The sequence below is a fragment of the Bos mutus genome, chromosome 3, assembly GCF_027580195.1.
Source record: "Bos mutus isolate GX-2022 chromosome 3, NWIPB_WYAK_1.1, whole genome shotgun sequence".
In the NCBI taxonomy this organism is placed as follows: Eukaryota; Metazoa; Chordata; class Mammalia; order Artiodactyla; family Bovidae; genus Bos; species Bos mutus.
The window spans coordinates 28,864,993-28,892,757 of NC_091619.1; the positions used below are offsets into that span (position 1 = coordinate 28,864,993).

The window sequence follows — 27,765 nt, forward strand, 5'->3', positions numbered from 1 at the left end:
ATTTATCCTTTTGAAACTGCACACCTCGAACCCATACATACCTCTCAGATGGGACTTGAACACACAAACTCTGGTTTAGGACTATAAAGAAAGCTGAGTGCTGAAGAATTGATGCTTTTGAACTGTGGTGTTGGAGAAGACTCTTGAGAGTCCCTTGGACTACAAGGAGACCCAACCAGTCCAAACTAAAGGAAATCAGTCCTGAATATTCATTGAAAGGACTGATGTTGAAGCTGAAACTCCAATGCTTTGGCCACCTGATGCAAAGAGCTGATTCATTTGAAAAGACCCTGATGCTGGGAAAGATTGAAGGCGGGAGGAGAAGGGGACGACAGATGGTTGGATGGCATCACCAACTCAATGGGCATGAGTTTGAGTAAACTCAAGAGTTGGTGATGGACAGGGAGGCCTGGCGTGCTGCAGTCGGATCACAAAGAGTTGGACACAACTGAGCAGAACAAATCCACAATCTCTCAGCTGAAACCACACACTTGGTCTCAGGATGTAATGAAACTCAGGTTCTTTCTGTCTCAGTGCAGAAGGAATTCAGTGAGAGGAAAAGCAATTGACAAGAAACAGATTTAAGAATAGGATGCTTGGAAGGATACAAACTGGTAGGCAAGAGGCTCTGCCCCAGAACTAAGTGGGAAAACAGTTTTATTCAAGATAAAGTGAAAGCTGCTCAGTAGTGTCCACCACTTTGTGACCCCATGCACTATACAGTCCATGGAATTTCCCAGGCCAGAATACTGGAGTGGGTAGCCTTTCCCTTCTCCAGGGGATCTTCCCAACCCAGGGACTGAACCAGGGTCTCCTGCATTGCAGGCAGATTCTTTTATCAACTGAGCTATCAGGGAAGCCCATTAAGGAGATAAACACTCAATAGACAAGTATGTGCCATCTCAGAAGGTAAGATGCCCTGGGAGATACATACCCCACAGATAGAATGTGGTCCATCTCAAAAGGCAAGAGCAGCCCTGGGAGATAACACTCCATAGAGTGTGGGCTGTATCAGAATGTGAGAGCGGCCCCAGGGTATGGGGTGTTAGTTTTTATGGGCTGGCTAATTTCACTATGGGGGAGGATTACTCCATTTTTTTGTGGGGAAGGAGCAAAGATTTTTAGAAATTGGGTCACCACCGACTCTTTGGTCTTTTATGGTTGACCTTAGAACTGTTATAGCATGTATGGGTGTGTTCATGTAGCGTATGCTAATATGTAATAATGAATGTGTAAGGATGCTCAACATCCATGAAGTTGAAACTTCCACCATCTTGGGCCTGATCTGTTCTAACCAGTTTTTGTCCTGAACAGCTATGACCTTCTTTTAAAAGTTGTATCCTGGGAATTCTCTTGCAGTCCAGTGGGTAGGGCTTGGTGTTTCCTGGCCAGGGAACTAAGATCTTGCAGGGGGAAAAAAAAAGATTATGCCCTGTCCCTTTCCCTCCTTTCTCATTTTCTTTGGTGCCTTCTGGTTGTTTGTAGTTTTTTAAAAAAAGTTTGTTTTGGTTTTCTTCATTGTATTCCATTTAAAATAGAAAAGGCAAAGGAGGTTTCCTAGACCTTGAATCTTGCGGTCTACCTTGGGGCAAGTGGTTCTGAAAGCCGTGAAGCTGGACTGGGGGCCAGTTATAAAGAGCAGTAGATTGGCTACTTCAGCATCAATAGCTTCAGTTAATCAGCCTTTCTGGATTTGAATGTTCTATGTGAATTTGATATGTAAAACTGGTCTACACTTAGTAACAAATTCTTTTCGATAATTGGTTTTAGGTACTTTCTGCTCTTTTAAGTTCACATACGGGCCATTGTCATTTCCTAAAAGTGTTTAAAATGTTGTTTGAAATGTTGATGGAAAAAGTGTAGAGAACATAATGAATACTATTTGCAGGGGCTTTTATAACTCTTCTAGAGTAGGGGCAGAGCATGAAGGGTAGGAAGCTCAACTTTGAATTTCCAAATGTTTACTTGCACAATTCCTGAGAGTTATGAGAAAAGGAGAGAAATCAGAAAATCTAGAAGGTGGTTCTTGTCACCACCATCATTGCTAAGAAAAGTTAGGATTATTTACTGTTTCCTATTCTTTCCCAGTCAATTGATGAAGAACTTTCTCATTATCTTATCACTTAAAAAAAAAAAAATCTTCCTATCACTATCAGGCAACTACTGGAGAGTCATAAACTAATAGCTAATAAGAAGGCTACTGTGCACACTGTAAGGATTAAAATATAAAACTTTAATCTCTTTTCACCTCTGGATTTGCGCATTCCCTCTTCTCACTGGGGCTGTGAATACTGTACAAGGAAGCCTGCTCACATATTTTACTTTTTGAATGAACCCTTTTGTTCATAGCTCAAGTTTGGTCAGTTTGAAAGAAAATAGTTTGTTTAGATGATACTACACACCTTCTATTATGTACTGTCAGAATTTTTAAGTTAGGAAGGACAAGCATTTTTTGGGTGGTGGCAGAACTGTTGAATCCATGTCTGGGTTTTGAAGTGTTCTTTCTTTCAAAATTTGGATACTCTTATTTCTTGTACTTATTTCCTAATGAATCTTTTTAAAGCTTCAAGTTTTAAATCTTAATTTTCACACAATGGGATAAGATATTATTAACATGATGAGGCAAGTCTTAGTGACTAAAAATTGTAACTGCTGTAACTAACTGGGACAAATCGTAGCTGGCAGCTAAGCTCAAAGTTTAATCATGTCCAGCATGAATTAGCTGTTCGAGTCAGAGCTTGATGTGTTAAGTGACTCTACTGTCTGTGGGTTTCTCTGTGTGTAAACATTCTGAGGCAGATTAATCTTTTAGTGCTTCTTTGATTGAAAAAATTCAAGTGTTTTTTTTTTTTTTTTTTCATAATTAGATGAAGAAAGTGAAGTGAAGTGAAAGTCGCTCAGTCATGTCCGACTCTTTGTGACCCCTTGGACTTAGTCCGTGGAATTCTCCAGGCCAGAATACTGAAGTGGGTAGCCTTTCCCTTCTCCAGGGGATGTCCCAACCCTCCCTACCGAAGTCTCCCACATTGCAGATGGATTCTTTACCAGCTGAGCCACAAGGGAAGCCCAATTAGATGAAAGGAAAACTCAAAATTGGCTTAATGAGTTGATTTCAATTTATTGGTCTTATATCCTGAGATCTATCTAGTTAAGTTCATTTTTAGTTCTAATACTTTTTTTATTTCTTAGCATTATGCACATAGACAATTTTTCATCTGTGAATGAAGACAGGTTTACTTCTTCCTTTCTAGTCTTTATGCCTGTAATTTCTTTCTCTTGCCTGCACAAGCTGGCTTAGAACCTTTAGTGCAATGTTGTAGAAGTGAGGAAACTATATCCTTGCCTTTACAGAAACCTTCCTTTGGGACTGTCTTCTTCCTTACCCTACAATGTCCAGTGTCTTAAATCAGATTGGAAGTGTTCAGATGGATTGGAAAGAACAGTATTTAGAAGATAACCAATATACTGCTCCTACAGTGTGAAGTTAGGGATTTGTGTTTTAGACTAAAGAATGCTGCAGCCAAGAGTGAGCTTGTCATCTATGACCTATATTTATTGTAGTAATACAGTCTGACTGAAGATAATTTGAAGTGGACATACTCACATACTGTTGTAGGATGAGTTAAACATAGGGTGGAAGCTGGCTTAAAATAAAAGAGACCTTCATGAGAAAACAGGTAAGCCTACTATCAAACACCCACTCCCATCTTTTCCAAAACTATTCAAAATCTAACAGTCTAAACCTTGCTAAATATTAGTATTGGGTAGCTTCAAGAAAAAGGGATAATCTTTTATTTGAAACTACTATCTTTTGACTTTATAGTTCAACTTATATGTTTAGGAGTTTAACCAAAGAAATTAGATAGATAAAAGGAAACTTTTTGAAATTATTTTCCAGCTCATTAAATGCAATTCTTATGTGTTCAGAATGATCTTGTATTTTGCAAATTGCTATGTATCTAGTAAGTCAGGTGCCTACTTCCTGTTACTTTTAAGTCAGCATATTAATAAGAGAAAGAGTATTGAAGAATACACGAGAAAGGGGAAAAACTTACAAAGCCTGTATTAAAACCTAGAACCTTCATAGAGTATTGAAAAATAGTTCTGTTACTTGAGAGCTACGTGTAAAGTGTACTTTGTTGTTGGGAGTTCTAGATGGGAGTGCTTTATTGCTGACATTGCATTTAAATTTTGTATTGTATAGATACTTGGATTTGAACTGCATTTTGGAATTTATCAACATTTACAATGCCACCAGCAGTTGGAGGTCCAGTTGGATACACCCCCCCAGATGGAGGCTGGGGGTGGGCAGTGGTAATTGGAGCTTTCATTTCCATCGGCTTCTCTTATGCGTTCCCCAAATCTATTACTGTGTTCTTCAAAGAAATTGAAGGTATATTTAATGCCACCACCAGTGAAGTGTCATGGATATCTTCCATCATGTTGGCTGTCATGTATGGTGGAGGTGAGTATCCACTAAGGCCTGATTTTTTGATTTTCACTAAGCAACCAGATACTTTGTTTTAGGTAACTTTTTAAAAAATGTTTTATTCATGAGGTTTGAAATCATACTCCTTAAAGCTTTGTGTTTAAAATAATCACAGTTTTAATTTTAATTAACAATGACAACTCTTGCTTTGCTTGTTGCACTATAGTATTCCAAAAACAGAAATAAGAAATTGTTAGGTTTTGTTCCAGCTCAGTATCATTGGACTTAAAGCTCTTAGAAAAATTTCATGTGCACAACTGATTTTGCTTATTGCTTCTGCTAGATTCTTGATATAAATGTAAATAAAAATTCTTTTTAATTGATGTTGGGAGGATTGAAGTAAATCAGGCTAACTTGACTATCACAGTTCAAAGTCTCACGTAAAATCTTTCCATGGTGTTAGAATTAAAGAACTGGATAAACCCCTCCTTGTTTTGTTCCTTGTGATGTAATTAGTTCTACAGCATTTCAGCTGCATCTTAGCTTAAGTTTTATCATTTTTTACCCTTCTGTTTTCTTCCACATGTTGTAAAGGAGTGAAGGAAATGTGGAGAGTAACTTGCTTACCTCAACATCATTTAAAATAACTGGGGTTATTTGTTTGCCTTGGAACATCAAATCACAATTTAACATATAAAAGTCAAAACCTCTCATAATAATAAGTAGTTGCTTAGTTAGCAGAGATTCTAAAGTTAAGTGTATTTATTTACTGGGATTGACAGCTCACATGTTGATTATGTAGCCAAGCTTTCGCCTTTTTTTTTTAATGATAATTTAGTACCTCAGAGGAACTTCCCTAATAGCTCAGTTGGTAAAGAATCCACCTGCAATGCAGGAGACCCCAGTCGATTCCTGGGTCGGAAAGATCCACTGGAGAAGGGCTAGGCTAGCCACTCCAATATTGTTGGGCTTCCCTTGTGGCTCAGCTGGTAAAAAAATCCACCTGCAATGCGGGAGACCTAGGTTTGATCCCTAGGTTGGGAAGATCCCAAGAAGAGAGAAGGGAAATGCTACCCACTCCAGTATTAGGACCTGGAGAATTCTATGGACTGTATTAGTCCACGGGGTCGCCGGACATGACTGAGCGACTTTCACTAGTACCTCAAATTATTTTCACATAAGGCCTTTAAAGAGATTCTGTATTTCATCTGTAAAACCTTAGCTTTAGGCTTCTAAATTGGTGGCAGATTCCACCAATATATATATGTATATTTTAACCCATATTATCAAGCTGTACACACATATTCCTCACTAGGCTAGGTCTAAGTTATAGAGGACACTGATCTTGATTTCTCCCTTGAAAAGTCTGTAATCCTGTTGAGACAATAATGTAAACAACTCATGAAACAGGAATAAGTATTTGAAGTCATAATTTAGTTCAGTGCTTAATCTCATTGCACAGAAAAAGGGTAAGCTGGCTGCCTTAAGGGGACATAAAGTGGGAATGGAGATCGAAGATTTATTTTTTTTTCTGCAGAATGTTTCTTTGTGCTTTTTAAATTCTGAATGCATGTTTGTTTTGTCTGTTATAAGATTAAGTACTTTTTTTTTTTATTATTATATTACTTTTTTTTCATGAGTCCAGAGAAATTAAAAGGATTTTGGACATTTTCTAGCTTCTGAGAACCATTAATTTTGGAGGCTCTGAACTCCATCTGCTAGGATTTCTAATCAGATTTTGACTCTGATGGCTTGAAGAAATTGATATTATCTAGAGGTACTCCAGGTGTTCAGAGTATTTTTAAGCTGACTACAAACAACAGGTTCACATGTTGTAATTCTGAGAGCAAGAGCTTGAAAGCTGTTGGCATTTTGCATCAGAAGTAAGTGATGTCAGTAGTGCTGATTGCACATGACACTTTTCTTTTGGGAGAACAGTTTCTTGTTTTCACCCAGAGATAACTAGCACATTTCTTTGAATCTGTGTTATAATAGGCCTATAAACTGTACCCTTCTCTATTTTTAATGATAGCTAATTGGGGTCATCCTTCCTGAAATAACTCTGAAAGACGAATTGCATATCAAGAACCTCGTGGCATAATTTTTACCAAATGGTTATTTTGTTTTGTTTGGCTCCTAGGTGGTTGGCCCCTTTAAGAATTATTTTTAAAACTGCCTTAACCTTTAACTTGTGCATTTGGGCCACTCCCTCAACCCTAATCATTTTGCTTTAGGAGTGGTTTAGGGTTCATGCCTGCCTGCCTTCCTCCTTCCTTCCTTTTCTCTTCTTAATTTCTTTTTGTGTGCTTTGGTTCACAGATACATACTGGTTCTTGTTAAATTATATTTTTAAAGGATAGGATCTTAGTTACCTACAGTTACCTACTCTTGGGTTGCTGGATTTTTTTTCCTCTTTTTTAACATGAAAGTATGAATTTACATATTTTTAGTTCCACAGTAATGTCATCTTAACATTCCTAACTTAAAATACTTCAAACTTTACAGCATTTTACTTTTACTTCACAGTGTCAACAATGTGGCAGTCTTTGTGGGCTTTGTAACTCTGATTATACAAAAATCTGTTTAATGACTAATGATATTTTTTCAGTATTTAATTCTTTCATCATATATAAACTGTAAATTCAAATTATTTCCAAACCAGCCGTGGCCTAATATTTTCATGAAGTGACTTAAAAGTTTGATGAAAACTTCTTTAGACACATCCCTGGTTGAGGCTGAATTCTCTCTTGCAGTCATCTCTTGACCCAGCCTTTTAAAGAGAATTGGTCCTCTGAAATACTAGGATATCAAAAGCTTTAATTACTTCTTGCGTGTTTATTGTATGTATGTATACATATACAGGGCTTCCTAGGTGGCACACTGGTAAAGAATCTGCCTGCCAATGCAGGAGATGCAAGAGACTGGGTTTGATTCCTGGGTTGGAAAGATCCCCTGGAGAAGGAAATGACAACCCACTCCAGTATTCTTGCCTGGGAGATCCCACAGAGGAGTCTGGCAGGCTACAGTCCATGGGGTCCCACAGAGTCAGACACAACTGAACGTACATACATATACGTATGGTATAGGGAAAAGAAAGTGAAGTCGCTCAATCGTGTCCGACTTTGCGACCCCGTGGACTGTAGCCTACCAGGCTCCTCCATCCATGGGATTCTCCAGGCAAGAATACTGGAGTGGGTTGCCATTTCCTTCTCCAGGGGATCTTCCTGACCCAGGGATCGTACTCGGGTCTCCCGCATTGCAGGCAGACGCTTTACTGTCTGAGCCACCAAGGAAGCCCCATACATATGGTATATATATATGATATTCAGAATATGTGTATTCTGTTTTTAAAAATAGACTTACTATCTTCTCAGGAGCTAAGATAGAATAAACAGAATAATGTAAGAATTTACTGTGCTAATGGAAGAAAAATTTGAATTTGTATGTCTTCTGCTTTGTAACTCTGAAACCGTAGTTCCAGAAACACATATGTAATGGAGAGAAAACGGGATAGTTTTGAAACTTGGTTCTTGCTAGCTTTGTGATGTTGCAAGTTCAAATATCAGTTCTTCTCCTTGTGTCCCCTTCCCTGATGACCCTTGCAGTGACCCTTTCTTTTTGTAGTCATCTGCCTTAACCAGGTGTCATGTAAACAAAGTTGTCATGTCCAGAGCCACCAAGTAGGGATGTAAGTATTCTTGTAATAAATGAAATTCAGTGAATGTGGAATGTCATTCAAGTTTGTAATCAACAAATATTGTTAGTCTACTTAAAAGTTGTGTAACAGCTTTTGAAACATTGTTTGCTTTGGATAAGACACATAATTAAGACTTAAAAGGGGAGTTACAATTTCAAGTAGAGAGAGGCCATTTGATTTTTTTGTATTTGAAAAATACATGAAATGCACAAAATCTTTTCGTGATTCTTATAACACTACACATTTATTTGGTTTCTTCTCTCACGTTAAGGAAAAACTGATTTTTTGGTATGTGTATCTTTAGCTGAGAAAATTTAATCTTGTTTGCATTGTTAGACCTGATGATGGTTTGACCATTATCTGACTAAATCTTCTCCTACAAACATTTTTTCATAGTTTTGATACCACAAAATATAAGCATAGAACCAGGTTGAAAGGCATTCAATTCAGTACCTGAGATATATAGGTGTAATTAGGAACAGTTTTGGGGGGAGGAGCCAAGATGGCGGAGGAGTAGGACGGGGAGAACACTTTCTCCCCCACAAATTCATCAAAAGAGCATTTAAACGTCGAGTAAATTCCACAAAACAACTTCTGAATGCCGGCAGAGGACATCAGGCACCCAGAAAAGCAACCCAACTCTTCGAAAGGAGGTAGGAAAAAATATTAAAAGGAACAGTTTTGTTTTAAATTTAGATGTCCTAATCACAAAACTACTGAACTTGGAAAAAATAATTATTTTTCCCTTTGCTTTTTCTTGTTTTTAAAAAATATAACACAAACCACATTATCTCATCAGACTGCCTGTCCAAAAATATAGAGCAAACTTACGAAATATGTGTTGATCATATCCTTGATAAATCAAGAAGCCTATGAACATGTTATCAAGGTGTTTTCAGCCTATTCTGCCTTATAAGAGAAAGATTAAGGATAGGCTAGAGTCTTATATTTTAGTAAAATTCCATCCAGTGTTTCAAGTCAGAGAAGGTACAGAGTTAATGATTCTTTTACCATCTTTATTTTCCAGCACACATACCTATAAGACTATGAAATAATGATAGGTAGCAATATTCTTATCATTGCCTTTGTGTGTCTGCTAATTTTGGAGGACTTGTCACTTAATGCAGTGATCAGTGCCTGTGTACTACTGAACGTTTGGTTATCTTTTAGGTCCTATCAGCAGTGTCCTAGTGAATAAATATGGCAGTCGTCCAGTCATGATTGTTGGTGGCATCTTGTCAGGCAGTGGCTTGATTGCTGCTTCCTTCTGTAACACTGTGCAGGAACTTTACTTTTCTGTTGGAGTCATTGGAGGTGAGTTGATTCATTTTCAATATATTAATATTGCTGGTTATTTGGTATTCACCTACATTGGTCTTTCAGATATTTTGAATGAAAGTCCCTCATAGAAATTAGCTGATTATCATTTTGACAAGCAATTTAAGAGCAATAGAAAGAATTTTTAAAGAAATTGCTGTCATACCATAGGTATACATTGTTGAATAAATGAATGAATTGAAAGAAATCATTTATTTCTTGTCCTAAGAATAGTCAATGGTTGTAGATAAAATGTGTTCTGCAGTTTGTTGCAAGAGTGGTCACTGGTTACTATTTTATTACCTATTCCTCTTACCAGGGAATAGACATCTATTGGAGCACCAGAGAGTATTAAACATAAAGCACGAATTATTTGGTACAACATCCAGGTTGTTCTCTGAGTCTTGTTTTTTCCTTGTTATATTTGCTAGTTTGTATTGTTTAGATTCCACGTATAACTGGTAACATACAGTATTTGCCTTAGTCTGTCTGACTTATTTCACAGCATAATGCCCTCCAAGTCCATCCATGTTGTTGCAAATAGCAAATTTTTTCTGTTCTTTTTCATGGCTGAGTAGTATTCAGTTGCATATATTTATCAATTGGGCTTCCCCAGTGGTTCAGCGGTCAAGAATCTGCTTGCAGTGCAGGAGATGAAGGAGATGCGTGTTTGATCCCTGGGTGGGGAAGATTCCCAGAGGAAGAATAATGCTGTGATGAACAGTGGGTCTCTTGAGGTTTCATATATATTTTAGAATTTTTTTGTTCTATTTCTGTGGAAAATGTCCTTGGGATTTTGATAGAGATTGCACTGAAGATGTAGGTTTCTTTAGGTAATAAGGAGATTTTGACAATGTTGATTCTTCCAGTCCATGAGCACAGAATATCTTTCCATTTTATTTTTATCTTTTTGAATTATATACCTCTTATTTTAATTTCTTTGTCTGGTTAAGTAATGCAAAATATGTCTCTGACATTTATTGTAATATATGATTCTTTTTTTTTCTTCTCCCCAGGTCTTGGGCTTGCCTTCAACTTAAATCCGGCTTTGACCATGATTGGCAAGTATTTCTATAAGAGACGACCGCTGGCAAATGGACTAGCCATGGCAGGCAGCCCTGTGTTCCTCTCTACCCTGGCCCCCCTCAACCAGGCTTTCTTTATGATCTACGGCTGGAGAGGAAGCTTCCTAATTCTCGGGGGCTTACTATTAAACTGCTGTGTGGCTGGAGCTCTGATGAGACCAATAGGGCCCAAGCCAACCACTGCAGAGAAAGAGAAGTCTAAAGGATCCCTTCAGGAAGCTGGAAAATATGAGACGAAAAAGGGGGCAAGTGATGCAAATACAGATCTCATTGGAGGAAACCCCAAAGAAGAGAAAAAATCAATCTTCCAAACACTTAATACATTCCTGGACTTAAGCCTGTTCAAGCACAGAGGCTTTTTGCTTTACCTGTCTGGAAATGTGCTCATGTTTTTTGGACTATTTACACCATTGGTCTTTCTTAGCAATTATGGCAAGAGTAAGCATTACTCTAGTGAGAAGGCTGCCTTCCTTCTTTCCATTCTGGCTTTTGTTGACATGGTAGCCAGACCTTCTATGGGACTTGTAGCCAACACAAAGTGGATAAGACCTCGAGTTCAGTATTTTTTTGCCGCATCTATTATTGCAAATGGACTGTGTCATCTGGCAGCACCTTTATCCTCTACCTATATAGAGCTCTGTATCTACGCGGGATTCTTCGGATTTGCTTTTGGGTGGCTCAGCTCAGTACTGTTTGAAACGCTGATGGACCTTGTGGGACCCCAGAGATTCTCCAGTGCTGTGGGATTGGTGACCATTGTGGAGTGCTGTCCTGTCCTCCTGGGACCACCAGTTTTAGGTACAGTATGTCTCCCAATTTCTATGGTTCTATTAACATAAAACAGGCAGAGAAGATTGGGAAGGTGATGGAAACAAAAGTCAGTGGGCTGCTTGATAGTCCTTCTCATTTCTGTATCCTCAGTGTGACATGGTGTTTATCATATCATAATTGCTCAAATACTTGAATTAAGGTGAATCATCAGATTGAAAGAAGAATAAAAACTACTTCAAACACATATTTATTAAAATATTTAAAAATAACAGTAGGTACCATGGGTACAGTAGGTGAGGGCTATAGTATACCAGGGACTGTCCTACTGATCATTTTCTATATTCTGTCATATATTACAAGTCTATGATGTTGAACTATTACTGTCCTCATTTTATAAACCAAGAAATAGAGGCTTCTGAAAGTGAAATTACTTGCTTGCCCAGGATCACACAGCTCGTGAGTGACTATAAAACCTGATGTATTATTCTCTCAAGAATGCTAACCAGTTTACATTTAAAAATTATCATTAATACAAAATACAACAATAATTTCGACTTCTGGATGCGACTCAGCTTTTCAGATTATACAGTATAAAGTCGGGAAGGATACATAACAAAAGACCCATTACTGACCCATCAGAACTTTTCTACCCTCTCTCCTCCCTGTACCTAAGTGAAGTCGCTCAGTCGTGTCTGACTCTTAGCAACCCCATGGACTGTAGTCCACCAGGCTTCTCCGTCCATGGGATTTTCCAGGCAAGAGTACTGGAGTGGGTTGCCATTTCCTTCTCCAGGGGATCTTCCCAACCCAGGGACTGAACCCGGGTCTCCCACATTGTAGGCAGACACTTTACCATCTGAGCCACTAGGGAAGCCCTCCCTATACCTAAGGAGACTATAAATCCTGTCCATTTTTCCTTCCTAAATCTCTATCTGATCTGCCCATTTTTCCTCCATCAGAACTACTGCTCTTACCCATATCTTCTATCAGTAGCCTTCTAACTTTACCCATATCCACTCTAGCTGTTCTCCAGTCTCTTAGGACACTCCAGTTACTTCCCGCGTTCTTAGGGTGAAGATGGAATTCCCTACTGTGGCTCCTGGTACCTGCCTGGCCTGGCCCACCTTCTCCAGCCTCATTTCCTACCACCCAGTTTGCTCTCTGTGCATCCCCTCTCACCTGGTGCTTCCTCCTACCACCTGCCTTTGCACCGGCTGTTCTCTGCCCGGATCCTTTTCCCATCTCCTTTCTCCTAGATTAACTCTTATCCTGTAAGTCTTGGTTAAGTTTACACTTTAAGAAAAGCCTTCCTGGGACTTCCCTGGTGGTCTGGTGACTAAGTCTCCTTGCTCCCAGTGCAGGGGGCCTGGGTTTAATCCCTGGTTGGGGAACTAGATCCCACATGCTACAACTAAGAGTTTGCATGCCGCAACTAAAGATCCTGTGTGCCACAATGAAGACCTGGTGCAGTCATAAAAATTTTTTTTTAAGATAAAAACCTTCCTGGTACTGAGTTTCACACTGGGGTAAACTATTTTGTTAGCATGTCTTAAGGCTTTAACAGAAAACGGCAAGCAATAAAATAATAACCTGTTATCCCACCACACAGAGACCATTGCTGGTAGCTAATTTGCTATTTGGGGGAACAGATAAAAGCACATATTCTTTCAAAGAAAATGTGTGCAGTGCCGTAATAAATGACCTTTTGGAACCTCTTTGCACTGATTACATTTCAATCAATTTCCTTAAAGAGAAAAAAAATTTTTTTTTTAATTTTTTTTTTTTGAGAAAAAATATTTTTAATGCCTGCTTATTATAGAACTGTACCCTGCAAGGCTCCTCTATCCATGGGATTTCCCAGGCAAGAATACTGGGATGGGTTGCCATTTTCTCCTCCAAGGGATGTTCCCAATCCAGGGATCAAACCCATGTCTCCTGCATTTGGAAGGTGGATTCTTCACCAGCGAAAGCCCGGGAAGCCCTCTCCTTAATAGAGTTTTAACCAACCCCAGCATTTTTTTTTAGTAAACTTTTTTTTCCATTTAATAAATATTTACCAAGAAAAGAAAAGCCTTCCTGACCCTTCTTACTGGCCCAAACCTCCTATTTTCTGCCTTCAAACATTTCTGTAGCACTTGTCACAGTCTGTGTGGTTATTGGATTAACATTTCTCTTCTCTGCTGAACTGTTATCGCCTTTGCTCACTCTTAACTCAGGGCTTAACAGACCCAGGGCTGTATTAATATATAGAAACTAAGTATTGCTGAGTGAGTGATGCCCTGCATTGGAAAACCATATGGAATCATATTTGAATTGGTTATTATATCTTTTATATGTGTAGAGTTTTCCAAAGTTTCTTTAAATAAGTTTCTTTAATATCAGACCTCATAAAAACGTGAATAGAAAAGACTGTGGTGTGTTATTTGCAAATTTACTTGACTACGGAAACATGAGGGAGGTAGCCTGAAGCACAGAGGTTATGGGTGCACGCCTCAGAGTCAGACTCACTGGGTTTATTTTATTTTATTTTTTTTGCCAACCCTGCCCTTCCCCTACCCCAGACTCACTGGGTTTAAAGCCAACCTGTATAACTTAAAACTTTGTGACCTTCCTTAAAGTTTCTATACTTCAGCTTTTATGTTATACAATGGGAATGATGATAGAATCTTCCTGTTGTGAGGTTAGAATGGTGGAAAGTATTGCTGTTAGTTAATGTTTTAGCAGAGGATGAGTGTCCCCAGGAATGCTCTTTGGGAAATGCTGATGTCAGAAAAAGTGCATTGGCCTGGGAGACTGGAATTACCTCTGTGACGTTGGGCAAGACTCTTAAACCTCTTTTGAGCAAATTTTTCCATTGTATATTGAGAAAACTGATTTTATGTGATCTCAAGTGTTAGTCCCTCAGCCGTATCCAACTCTTTGGACTGTAGCCTGCTAAGCTTCTCTGTCCATGGGATTCTCCAGGCAAGAATACTGGAGTGGGTTGCTATTCCCTTCTCTAGGGGATCTTCTTGACCCAGGGATCATATACAGGTTTCCTGCTTTGCACACAGATTCTTTACTGTCTGATCCACTAGAGAGCCCCAGGTAACCTCAAGGACTTTGCAATTCAAAATTACCACGATTTAATAATTTTCAAGTTGCTAAAGATAACAGAATGTGTGGGGACACCCCAAATCAGTGTGACATCATAGACGAAAGATCAAATAATTTTGAGCAGTTTCTTTTTACACTAATTTGGCATTTATGAGCTCTTTGAATGGATCCTTAAACTTTATTTGGGAAAGGGTATAATTGTTTACCCTCATAACTTTTTTTTTAACATTCCTCAGGTCGTCTCAATGACATATATGGAGACTACAAATACACATACTGGGCATGTGGCATAATCCTTATTGTCGCAGGCATCTATCTTTTCATTGGCATGGGCATCAATTACCGACTTCTTGAAAAAGAACAGAAAGCTGAGAAGCAGCAGAAAAAGGAAAGTAAAGATGAGGAGACCAATGTAGATGTTGCTGAGAAGCCAAAAGAAGTCATCGATGCAGCAGAATCTCCAGAACATAAAGCCACAGAAGAAGACCCCAAAGAGGCGGAGAGTCCAGTTTGAACCTGTGGGACTGAAGGGTAAATGGTGCAGCTCATGACCCAAAATATTCTATTGGCCTGTGATCTACCAGTGGTGCTCAGTGCAAATACTGGACATTTCTGTGGGAATCATACCAGGGGTTTATTGATGGAATTTTTGTTTCACTCCTTACCAGTAGCCTGGATTAAAAATGCCTAGCCTTGGGAAGGGAGTGGTTGAAAAAGAATGAGAAAAGGAAGTCAGTTTGTGTGTTTGTTTGTTTGTTTAAATCTTTGCTTTTAACAGTGTCATGAAGATTATAATACGTGCCTTAAGTTTTAGTCTTTAGGGAGCCTTAACTATTAAAACTATTCTGCTTAACTCATCCATTTTCAGTGTTCCGTTACAAATAAAAATAACTGCTTTGAGGCAAATCTAAAATTTTAAATTAATTTTGTTTCATATTGTCACTAGAAGATTTGAAAGTTGGTGGTTTTATAAAACCCTGACTAAAATATTTTCCTAGCATCAGTAGTTGCTTGGCATATATGCCTGCTAGATATGTATTTAGGAAATTTAAGGCATGAAACTTTGAAAACATCTTGGCTTTTCTGGATGCATTGTACTTACTCATCATCAACCCTCCAGTGTCTTTTCTTGGGTTGCTTATTAGAAGTCAAGTGCTTGAGAGTTGATTTCATTAAATTACTATTTTTCTTCCCCTTTCCAAAGATACATTTTGCGTAGTCATAGATAATTGCCCTTTTTGAGATTACATTCTATTTTTTTCAATGTAAAAATTAGTATTAAAATACACAACTATGTATTCGTGCCTCCTCACTAAATTAAATGTAGAAAGCTATTTCATACAGCAGCTGAATTCAGCTTAAACTTTTCCAAAACTTCAGGTAAACTGTGAGACTTGGAATCTTTTTTTGTTGCTGTTTTCCTGGAATTTTACGCCTTTGATTCCCAGTGGTTTCATTTATATCCATATCTAGCTTAGCACTGAGTGTGAGATACTCAGTCTGTGTAGTGTTTGCTAATTAAAGAGAACCATAGAAATTTGGCCCACAGAAACCAATAGGGATAAGATTGGGAGAGAAGTTGCTATTTTGGCTTATCAATAAATAACTCCTTTTCTTTTTCTGATAAGGCCTTAAAGGAAATTATGTTTTGCTTAGAATTATTGGGCATATTCTTATTCTTCACACAACCCTAAAGATTTTGTGACCCTTTTTCACTTTATCTGAAATGTAAAGAAATGGGTTTAGTATACAGATAGGGAGGGGGACAGACCAGAATGAAACCTGTAAATTTTTTTTAACCTAGTATCTTTTAAATTACAGCAGGAAGATAATGTTAGACATTCAATGAATTATATTCAATGCATTTTAAAATATTGCGGTTGACAGTGTGAAAGTATAGACATAAAACCTTATTTAACAGGCTGGCTTTTTAAAATAAAAATTTTCTTTCTTTTTTTTTTTTTTTTAAGAAATGTTTCTTCTTCCAAATGTTTATTTTCTTGAGGAAAATATTGTCTGTCTTCATTTTCATTATCAAGATTCAATCTGGCCCTTGCTAATGTTAAAAATTCAGCACATGTGCATTGGAATTTGTGTATATGGCTTATTTTGATTTTTCTCCTTAACCTCTTCTTCCAGGCAAGCAGGAGAGAAATTTTTTAAAACTACTTCTCTGAAAGCGTTTTGAAAGCAGAGCAGTTAATTTTAAGGACACAATGAAAACTCCCTTTCTGTGCTCAGGTATCATGGCAGATGGAGGAGGAATTTTAGGGGAGAAGCCTGCTGTGATTGTTGACAGGCTTGGCTCCAGTTTGGACTCCGCCATTTTCCACCGACCTAACCTCTGTATGCCTCTTTCCCTTTCTAAAAAGTGAGGATCACCCTAAGTAAAAAATGTGGGGTGGGGGAGTAAACCAGGAGTATAAGATTATTTTCCCCCATCCCAGTTGTTAAGCTGCATCTATACATAAGACCCTGCTTAGTATTTTTCCACTACCTGAAACTTGTTAGTGAAGTGATGAAATTTTGGTGCAGAATGATCACCATTTATTAGGAGGAAGGGTTCTCAAGTTGCTGTATTCAGAAGCAAAAGGTTAAAAACTGGCTCAAAGCTGGACTAAACAAAACCTTTTACCACCCAATCCAACTCTGACTTTTTCCCTGCTGAAGACACAGGCTTAAGGGATTTATTCAGGATCAGTTTTGGTAACAGAGCCAACACTAAAGCCCAATATAGGCCTGCTCTGCCATCTAGTCCTTGCTAACAATCAGCTAATCCTCTCGTGCTGCAGTGCTGTTTTCAACACCGGACGCATCTGAGCTTTCTGACTGGGCAGTCTTGTCCCTTGCTCCATGTAAGGACTGACTAGACTTCTTAAGTTTTATTTCACTTGACAGAGTTTCAGTGGCTGCTTTGGGAAAATAGAGTGCCTGCCTATCCTTGCTTCCCTCTGTCCCACATTCTGTTAAGTCACAAAACATATAGCTGTCTAGACTGTTGTGCCCAAAGAGGCGTGGAACTGGTCAAGAGTATGCTCTGAAATAGTCTCAATTCAAAGCTGAAAAATTGTTTAAGAAACTGGTAGACTGGACAGTTGCAGATGATCATGGCAACAAGACCATATTATCACATTATATAGTCATTTTTTGAGAACTGAAATCATCTTAACCTATTCAAAATAATTTCTACAAAAGTATTCAGAAAAGGATGATGCTAAAACAAACTATAGAAAATTCAGGGAGGTATTTTTATCCCTGATTTAATCATACTAATGAATAATCTTATTCTTGTTTTATTATATTGAATTTCAGATTGATAAATTCAGAATTGGTTTATATGAAAAACCTCAATGTCCAAGTTTTACATCTTCCCTAGGAAATGGTTCATAGTATAATAAATTTAATTATCAGGTGTGCATCACCCGCCCTCTTGTCGTTGGAAAGATGAGGAAAGGTGAACAGTGTATGTCCACCTTTGCAACATGGCTTGTTTTAATAATCAGATCAGGTACTTGAAGAAAGAGGTTAATGACAGACTTTGGCTGCTATGAAAACTTGTAAGGAAGTGATGGCCCAAGCTTGCCTGGCTTGCCCAAATGTGAGCAATTAAGCCAAATTGCTTCAGATTAGAAGCATCTAAGGCGGTTTCACGGAGAAGGCAATGGCACCCCATTCCAGTACTCTTGCCTGGAAGATCCCATGGACAGAGCGGCCTGGTAGGCTGCAGTCCATGGGGTCGCTAGGAGTCGGACACGACTGAGCTTTTGACTTCACTTTCACGCATTGGAGAAGGAAATGGCAACCCACTCCAGTGTTCTTGCCTGGAGAATCCCAGGGACGGGGGAGCCTGGTGGGCTGCCGTCGATGGGGTTGCACAGAGTCGGACACGACTGAAGTGACTTAGCAGCAGCAGCAGCAAGGCGGTTTCAAATACATCATTCCTGAAATGTGTTTTAGCTTTAGGATTTCAGATTCAGTCATCCTTTCCCCACTTAGTCTGGGCCGTTGTGACAGTCATTCAGTAGAATATCTCTTCTTGGCTATACAGCACTGATTTACTTTTTGCTGGCTTTTTACCATGACTTGCTAGAAGACACTGGAATAGCTAGCAAAGAAATCACAGCCTATTGGTTGTTTAACAGTATAGACTGCCAGGGTTCAAACAAAGGCTTTGTGACCTCAAACCTAAGCATCAGGTGTTTTCTTCTGTAAAGGTGTTAATAATTAATGCCATTTGTTGCCCCAGGGCTGTCATGAAGTTTAGTTGATACGTGACAGCTTGTACTAGGCAAGGGCTTAATAAGTGTAAGCACCTATTTAAAAAAAAAAAAATATATATATATATATATCAAAGATATGTAGTACTTGGGGAAAATTGAGCTCTTCTAATTCCCAAGGTGGGTGGAGCCTCACAGAGGGTAGTTTGGGAGTGACTCTTAAAGGTAAGACTCTTAGCTAAATGATCAAACTCCTTTCAGACCTATCCTCCTTTTACTCTTAGAAATGTAATGGTCCCTGTTTGGTAATGAATGAAAACTAACACCGCCTGAGAGGGGTGCTCTTTAAGTAGGTAGGTTTGAATCCCAAAGCCCTTGGTCTTTGTACACTGCCCCTACAAGGAAGAGGCACCTGATTAGTAACTGATAATCCTTTTCCTTCAATATTTGTGTTGATTCTAAAAAGAGCAGAAATATAATAAGCAGCCACTCATGATTGAAGTCCTCTCTACCTAGTTCTTAAATGTAAATGTTCTTAATGTAAACTGAAAGATTGATGAGCTTTGAATTTTTCCCTACTACATTGATAACATGATTTAAATCATAAATTGTCATCAGTTGGTGGCTGAATAAATTGGTACAACATATTGGCAAAGTTTTGCTGCTTTTATTGACTACGCAAAAGCCTTTGACTGTGTGGATCACAACAAACTGGAAAATTCTTAAAGAGATGAGAATAGCAGACCACCTGACCTGCCTCCTGAGAAATCTGTATGCAGGTCAAGAAGCAACAGTTAGAACAGGATATGGAAAAATTGACTGGTTTCAAATTGAGAAAGGAGTACGTCAAGGCTGTATATTGTCACCCTGCTTATTTAACTTATATGCAGGGTATGTCATGCGAAATGCTGAGCTGGAAGAAGCATAAGCTGGAACCAAGATTGCCGGAAGAAATATCAATAACCTCAGATATGCAGATGACACCACCGTTATGGCAGAAAGCAAAGAAGAACTAAAGAGCCTCTTGATGAAAGTGAAAGAGGAGAGTGAAAAAGCTGGCTTAAAACTCAACATTCAGAAAACTAAGATCATGGCATCCGGTCCCATCACTTCATGGCAAATAGCTGGGGAAACAATGGAAACAGTGACAGACTTTATTTCCTTGGGCTCTAAAATCACTGCAGGTAGTGACTGCAGCCATGAAATTAAAAGACGATTGCTCTTTGGAAGGAAAACCATGACAAACCTAGACAGCATGTTAAAGAAAGCTGAGCGCTGAAGAAATGATGCTTTTGAACTGTGGTGTGGGAGAAGAGTCTTGATAGTTCCCTGGACTGCAAGACCAAACCAGTCCATCCTAAAGGAAATCAGTCCTGATTTCCTGGAAAGACTGATGCTGAAGCTGAAACTCCAGTACTTTGGCCACCTGATGCGAAGAACTGACTTACTGGAAAAGACCCTGATGCTGGGAAAGATTGAAGGTGGGAGGAGAAGGGGACGACAGAGGATGAGATGGTTGGATGGCATCACCAACTCGATGGACATGAGTTTGAGCAAACTCCAGGAGTTGGTGATGGACAAGGAAACCCGGTGTGCTGCGGTCCATAGGGTTGCAGAGTCGGACACGACTGAGCGACTTAACTGAACTACTAGTTCCCAAGCATTGTTCTAAGTTTTGAGAATCCAGCCATGAACATAATAATGTCTTCACATGCATGCATCCTACCTACTTTGTAGTAAGGGAAAGCAGACAGTGAAGAGTAAGTTATAAGGAAAACAGGAATATGGATATAAGATAAAACTTTTATTAATTCATCACCTAGTATTTTTGGAGTGCTATCTATGTGCTTATCTGGTTTCTAGATAGAAGGCATAATAATGCTCAGGGTTCCTGGCACCCACAGCTTCTATTCCAGAGGGAAGACTGCACAGTAAGTGCTGTGACAGGACATCACATGGAGAAGTCTCTAACCCAACCTCAGGAGGGCCTAAAGCGGACAGAAAAGTATATACTCTTGGGCAAGTTAATTATTGTGAGGATTGTGAATGTACATTGCATACAGTTGACTGAACAGTAGTACTAGTTGAGCTCATAGTAGTTTTAAAAATTAAATAGGGTCAGTTGTCATCAAGCAGAACAATCACTGGAGTACATAAAGGCCTTTCCAGTATATCATCTGATTCATGCAATATCCTGGGGTGTGTGTTGTGTGTGTGCTCAGTCACTGAGTCATGTCCCATTCTTTGTGACCCCATGAACTGTAGCTTACCAAGCTCCTCTGTCCATAGGATTTCCCAGGCAAGAATGCAGGAGTGGGTTGCCATTTCCTACTCCAGGGGATCTTCCCTACCCAGGGATTGAACCACTGTCTCTTGCATCTTCTGTGTTGGCAGGCAGATTCTTTACCACTGCACCACCAGTGGGTATAAATGAAAAACACCCTTTAACTGGGTTTTACCACTCTCCCCAACCCCTGCATACAGCTCAACTGCTGGAGCTGAAGGTTGTACTGGATGGAAGTTTGGAAACACAAGAATGAGAAAGGTTGTATCCTGGGTAATCTTGAAGGATGAATAGAGACCAATTACTTGGACTCTGCACCAATGAATTCACAATCTGACTTACAGTCATTTTCCTTGGCTTTGGAATTCATAATGTGATTTCTTTACTTGTGAGATTTCCTTTCCTAATGTGCTTTACTGATTCCAGAATTAAAAATTTGCATTTCCGGAGCTTACTCTGGCCAGGTCCCAAGAGGAAGTGGCTAGCAGCCATTAAGAAGCCAGGAGGTGATTAAAAATCACCTGGTCTGCTGACGATCTGTACATCTATAGTTATCAAGAGAAGGTTTGTAATAGTTCTTGTCATTGTGGTCTATCTTTCCCTATCTTATTTTTTTTTCCTTTGAAACCAAAACAAAAATGTGTGTCTGCTAAGTCGATGCAGTCGTGTCTGACTCTTTGCAGCTCATGGGCTCCCCAGGCTCATCTGTCCAGGGGATTCTTTGGGCAACAACACTGACTGGAGTAGGTTGCCATTTCCTTCTCCAGGAGATCTTTCCCACCAGAGATCAAACTCATGTCTCTTGCATCTCTTGCATTGGCAGGTGGGTTCTTTACCACTAGTACCACCTGGGTGCTTTCGTGTTATGCTGTGCTTACTCGTTCATTCGAGTCCGACTCTTTGTGACCGCATGGACTATAGCCCACCAGGCTCCTTTGTCCATGGGATTCTCCAGGCAAGAATACTAGAGTGGGTTGCCGTGCCCTCTTCCAGGGATCTTGCCAACCCACGGATCGAACCCAGGTCTCCTGCACTGCAGGTAGATTCTTTACCATCAGAGCCACTAGGGAAGACCAAGAATGCTGGAGTGGGTATCCTAAGCCTTCTCCAAGGGATCTTCCTGACCCAGGAATGAAACCGGGGTCTGCTTTTGTGTTAGGCCTTATTTATATATACTTTTCAGCATGGGAACTTTAGAGGCTTTTTGGTAACAACCTTTTAAATTCCCAGCGCTATCTTGTTTCTCAGATGCTAAGAATGAGCATAAACAAGGACCCTCTTGCAATGCAGGGGATGCAGGGATAGGTTCGGTCCCTGGATGGGGAACTAACATGCCAGATGCATGGTGCAACTAAACCAAAAGAAAAAAAAAACAACCCTTGGGAGTCCTTGTTCCACAGGGAAAGATCCCCCATGATGCAATGAATATCTTGTGTGCCACAGTTAAGACCTGATACAGCCAAATAAATCAGTTAACTTTAAAAAATGAGCATAAACAGGCCTGCAGCAGAGTGTGAGCTTTATCTGCGCCTGCAGCCCCTTCCACACCTCTCCCCATTCCCACCCCCACATTCCTCTTTGGTTGTCCAAATATTTAGACTTTACTTACTGTTTCTCCTTATAGTGCCCTCTTCCCTGCCATAGGCTTCATTTTTAACAGCCTCCCTGTCAGTTCTCACCACCTTCAATCCAGCCTCAACACTGCTGCTAAAATGACTTTTCTAAAAAGGCCAGATTTTCAGCTGCCTTTATAACCTCAAAGCAATAAAGATAATAAAACTCATTAATCACTTACTCTGCTTTAAATCCTGTAATTTGAGGATAAAGTCCAAAGTCCTTAGCAGGACCCATAGGGCCCTTCTTAATTAGCTTCTGCATCAGTCCTAAGCCCGCACCCTGCTCCCCAGCCCAACTGAATTACTTAGTTAACTAAGACCTTGTTTCAGACCCCTGCCTTCCTAAATGCTAATGCCTAGAAGCTCCTCCGGAGAAGGCAATGGCACCCCACTCCAGTACTTTTGCCTGGAAAATCCATGGACGGAGGAGCCTGGTGGGCTGCAGCCCATGGGGTCGCTAAGAGTCGGACACGACTGAGCGACTTCACTTTCATGCATTGGAGAAGGAAATGGCAACCCACTCCAGTGTTCTTGCCTGGAGAATCCCAGGGACGGGGGAGCCTGGTGGGCTGCCGTCTGTGGGGTCACACAGAGTCTGACACGACTGAAGCGACTTAGCAGCAGAAGCCCCTTCTCCTTTCTCCTCAGCACCAACTCCTATCTGACTTCTGAAACTTGGTTCATGCCTGCTTTTACAGGGGGCCTTATCTGAGTCCCCAGATCATTTTTCTTGTCTTGCTGATCTGTTGTTTTTTTTTTTAACTGAATGAAGGATTCTTTAAATTCTATAGTGTGTTGTTGTTGTTCAGTTGCAAAGGCATATATCTATTAGCGACCCCACAGACTGCTGCATGCCAGGGCTCCCTGTCCTTCACTATTTCCCAGAGTTGCTCAAATTCATTGTGTCAATAATGCCATCCAACAATCTCATCCTAAGTCAACCCCTTCTCCTGTCTTCAATCTTTCCCAGCATCAGGGTCTTTTCCAATGAGTGAGCTCTTTGCATCAGGTAACCAAAGTATTGGAGCTTCAGCTTCAGCATCAGTCCTTCCAATGAATATTCAGGGTTGATTTCCTTTAGGATTGACTGATTTGATCTCCTTGCAGTCCAAGGGACTTAAATCCTGTAATTTGATCTCCTTGCAGTCCAAGGGAATTAAAAAGCATTAGTTCTTCAGTGCTTAGCCTCCTTCAGTGCTCAAATGTGTCCAACTCTCACATCCATACATGACACTGGAAAAACCATAGCTTTGACTAGATGGACCTTTGTTGGCAAAGTAATGGGTCTGATTTTTAATATACTGTCTACGTTTGTCACAGCTTTCCTTCAAAGAAGCAAGTGTCTATTAATTTCATGGCTACCGTCAGCATTCACAGAGATTCTAGAGCCCAGGAAAATAAAATTTGTCACTGTTTCCACTTTTTCCCCATCTATTTGCCATGAAGTAATGGGACCAGATGTCATGATTTCAGTTTTTTGGATGTTGAGTTTTAAGTCAGCTTTTTCACTCTCCTCTTTGACCCTCATCAAGAGGCTCTTCAGTTCCTCTTTGCGTCCTGCCATTATAGTGGTATCATCCGTATATCTGAGGTTGTTGCTGTTTTTCCCGGCAGTCTTGATTCCAGCTTGTGATTCATCCAGCCCAGCATTTTGCATGATGTACTTTGCATATAAGTTAAATAAGTAGGGTGACAATATACAGCCTGGGCAAGCTTGTTTCTCAATTTTGAACCATTCTGTTGTTCCATGTCTGGTTCTGACTGTTGCTTCTTGACCTGCATAGGGGTTTCTCAGGAGGCAGGTAAGGTGGTCTGTTATTTACATCCCTTTAAGAATTTTCCATAGTTTGTTGTGATCCACACAAAGGCCTTAGCATAGTCAATGAAGCAGAAGTAGACATTTTTCTGGAATTCCTTGCTTTCTCTATGATCCAATGGATGTTGGCAATTTGATCTCTGGTTCCACTGCCTTTTCTAAATCCAGCTTGTACATCTGTAAGTTTTCAGTTCACATACTGTTGAAGCCTAGCTTGAAGGATTTTGACTATTACCTTGCGAGCATGTGAAATGAGCACAATTTACAGTAGTTGGAACATTGTTTGGCATTGCCCCTCTTTGGAACTGGAATGAAAACTGACCTTTTCCAGTCCTGTGGCCACTGCTGAGTTTCCAAATTTGCTGAAGTATTGAGTGCAGCATTTTAATAGCATCCTCTTTTAGATTTTGAAATACCTGAGCTGGAATTCCATCTCCTCCACTAGCTTTGTTTGTAGTAATGCTTCCTAAGGCCCACTTGACTTCACACTCCAGGATGTCTGGCTCTAGGTGTGTGACCACACCATCATGGTTATCCAAGTCATTACGACCTTTTATGTATAGTTCTGTGTATTCTTGCCACCTTTTCTTAATCTCTTCTACTTCTGTTAGGCCCTTGCTGTTTCTCTCCTTTATTGTGCCCATCCTTGTATGAAATATTCCCTTGATGTCCCCAGTTTTCTTGAAGAGATCTCTAGTCTTTCCCATTCAATTGTTTTCCTCTATTTCTTTGCATTGTTCACACAAGAATGCTTTCTTATCTCTCATTGCTATTCTCTGGAACTCTGCATTCATTTGGGTATATTTTCCCCTTTCTCCTTTGCCTTTCATGTGTCTTAACTATCCTTAAGGCCTCCTCAGACAACCACTTTGCTGTCTTGCATTTCTTTTTCTTTGGGAGAGTTTTGGTCACTGCCTCCTATACAATGCTATGAACCTTCATCCATAGTTCTTCAGGCACTCTGTCTACCAGATCTAGCCCCTTGAATTTATTCATCACCTCCAGTGTATAATCATAAGGGATTTGATTTAGGCCAAACCTGAATGGCCTAGTGGTTTTCCCTACTTTCTTCAATTTAAGCCTGAATTTTGCAAAGGAAGCTCACAAACTGACCCACAGTCAGCACCAGGTCTTATTTTTCCTGACTATATAGAGCTTCTCCATCTTTGGCTGCAAAGAATATAAAAGATGGAGAAGCTCTATACAATCTGATTTCATTATTGACCATCTGGTGATGTCCATGTGTAGAGTTGTCTCTTGTGTTATTGGAAAAGGATGTTTGCTATGACCAGCATGTTCTCTTGACAAAGCTCTGTTAGCCTTTGCCCTGCTTCATTTTGTACTCCAAGGCAAAACTTGCCTGTTACTCCAGGTATCTCTTGGGTTTCTACTTTTGCATTCCAATTCCCTATTTTAAAAAGGACATCTCTTTTGAGTGTTCTAGATGTCTAGAAGTTTGTCTTCATACTCTTTGGCATTAGTGGCTGGGGCACAGACTTGGATTAGTGTGATTTTGAATGGTTTGCTTTGGAAATGAACAGATCATTCTGTTGTTTTTGTGGTTGCACCCAAGTACTGCATTTTGTTGACTATGAGGGTTACTCCATTTGTTCTAAGGGATCCTTGCCCACAGTAGTAGATGTAATGCTCATCTGAATTAAATTTGCCCATTCCCATCCATGTTAGTTCACTGATTCCTAAAATGTTGATGTTCACTCTTGCCATGTTCTGCTTGACCACCTCCAATTTATCTTGACTCATGGATCTAACATTTCAGGTTTCTATGCAATATTGTTCTTTATAAGATCAGACTTGACTTTACTGCCAGACACATCACAACTGAGCCTTGTCTCTACTTTGGCACAGTTCTCTTTCTGGAGCTATTTCTCTGCTCTTGCCCAGTAGCATACTGGATGCCTACTGACCTGGGGGCGAGGGGCTCAACTTCCAGTGTCATGTCTTTTTGCTTTTTCATACTGTTCATGGGATTCTTGAGGCAAGAATACTGGAGTGATTTGTCATTCCCTTTTCCAGTGGGCCACATTTTGTCATAGCTTCATTGAGTTACATAGGCCCCTTTGCCACGACAAGTCATCCATGTGATCATTTTGGTTAGCCTTGTGTGATTGTGGTTTTCCTTCTGGAGGACTGTAGTTCTTGCTTCTTCTGTCTGCCCTCTGATGGATGAGGATAAGAGGCTTGTGCAAGGTGTCTGATGGGAGGGACTTGCTATGGGGAAATCTGGGTTGGCAGAGCCCTGCTCAGTAAATCTTTAATCCAATTGTCTGCTGAAGGGTGGGGCTGTGCTCCCTCCCTGTTGCTTGTCCTGAGGCAACCCAGTCCTGGAGTCTACAGGCTATGTGGTAGGGCTATTGGCAACCTCCAAGGGGACTTGAAGAAGGCAATGGCACCCCACTCCAGTACTCCAGTACTCTTGCCTGAAAAATCCCATAGATGGAGGAGCCTGGTGGGCTGCAGTCCATGGGGTCGCTAAGAATCGGACATGACTGAGCAACTTCACTTTACTTTTCACTTTCATGCATTGGAGAAGGAAATGGCAACCCACTCCAGTGTTCTTGCCTGGAGAATCTCAGGGATGGGGGAACCTGGTGGGCTGCCGTCTATGGGATCGCACAGAGTCTGACACGACTGAAGTGACTTAGCAAGGGGACTTATACCAACAGGTACCTCCCAGGACAGATGCTACTGGGACCCCTGTCCCTGCAGCAGGCCACTCTTGACCCACACCTCTGCAGAAGACCCTCAGACATTCACAGGCAGGTCTGGCTTAGTCTACTGTGGGGTCACTGCTCCTTTCCCCTGGGTCCCAGTTTCCACAAGGTTGTGTTTGTGTCCTCCAAGAGTCTCTTTCCCCAGTCCTGTGGAAGTTCTGTAATCATATCTTACTGGCCTTCAAAGTCAGATTCCCAGGGGATTCCCCATCCCTTTGCTGGATCCCCAAGCTGGGAAGCCTGATATGAGGCTCAGAACTGTCACAACAGTGGGAGACTTTCTTCGGTATTCCTGTTCTCCAGTTTGTGGGTTGCCCATCTGACAGGTCTAGGATTGGATTTTATCATTTCTGCACCCCTCCTACTGTCTCTTCTTCTTTGTCTTTGTAAGTGGGTTCCAGCATCCTCCTTTTGATGGTTCTTCAACAGCTAGTTGTGATTTTGGTGCTCTCTCAGGAGGAGATGAATGCATTACAATCTTCAGAAGTTTCACACATATGATTTCATATAATCCCTTCTTAATAACACATTTTTTCCTCCTACCCCTATATTGCCCCTCTCTCCCCACTGGTAGCGGGACTAGGTTGTTCTGTATGTCTGTGAGGCTGCTTTTTTGTTTTATTCACAGGTTTATTGTAATTTTAAGATTCTACATACAAATGATAACATATAGTATGTCTGACTTATTTCACTCAGTGTAACACC

At 40.2% G+C, this 27,765-nt stretch overlaps 1 protein-coding gene across 3 annotated transcripts in view; it reads left to right on the plus strand.

Annotated features, from left to right (window-relative positions):
• Positions 1-19,259, plus strand: part of SLC16A1 (solute carrier family 16 member 1) — a 32,699-nt gene extending 13,440 nt beyond the window's left edge. The window contains exons 2-6 of one of the 3 annotated variants that reach the window (XM_070367476.1): positions 2,868-2,966; positions 4,205-4,465; positions 9,297-9,440; positions 10,460-11,326; positions 14,632-19,259. In XM_070367476.1, the coding sequence (XP_070223577.1) occupies positions 4,249-4,465; positions 9,297-9,440; positions 10,460-11,326; positions 14,632-14,909 (1,506 nt within the window). In that variant the 5' untranslated portion in view covers positions 2,868-2,966; positions 4,205-4,248 and the 3' untranslated portion in view covers positions 14,910-19,259. Of the gene's footprint in view, positions 1-2,867; positions 2,967-3,561; positions 3,678-4,204; positions 4,466-9,296; positions 9,441-10,459; positions 11,327-14,631 lie in introns of all 3 variants that reach the window. The other 2 variants (XM_070367475.1, XM_005887094.2) reach the window with 2 other exon arrangements.
• Positions 19,260-27,765: the final 8,506 nt, after the last annotated feature.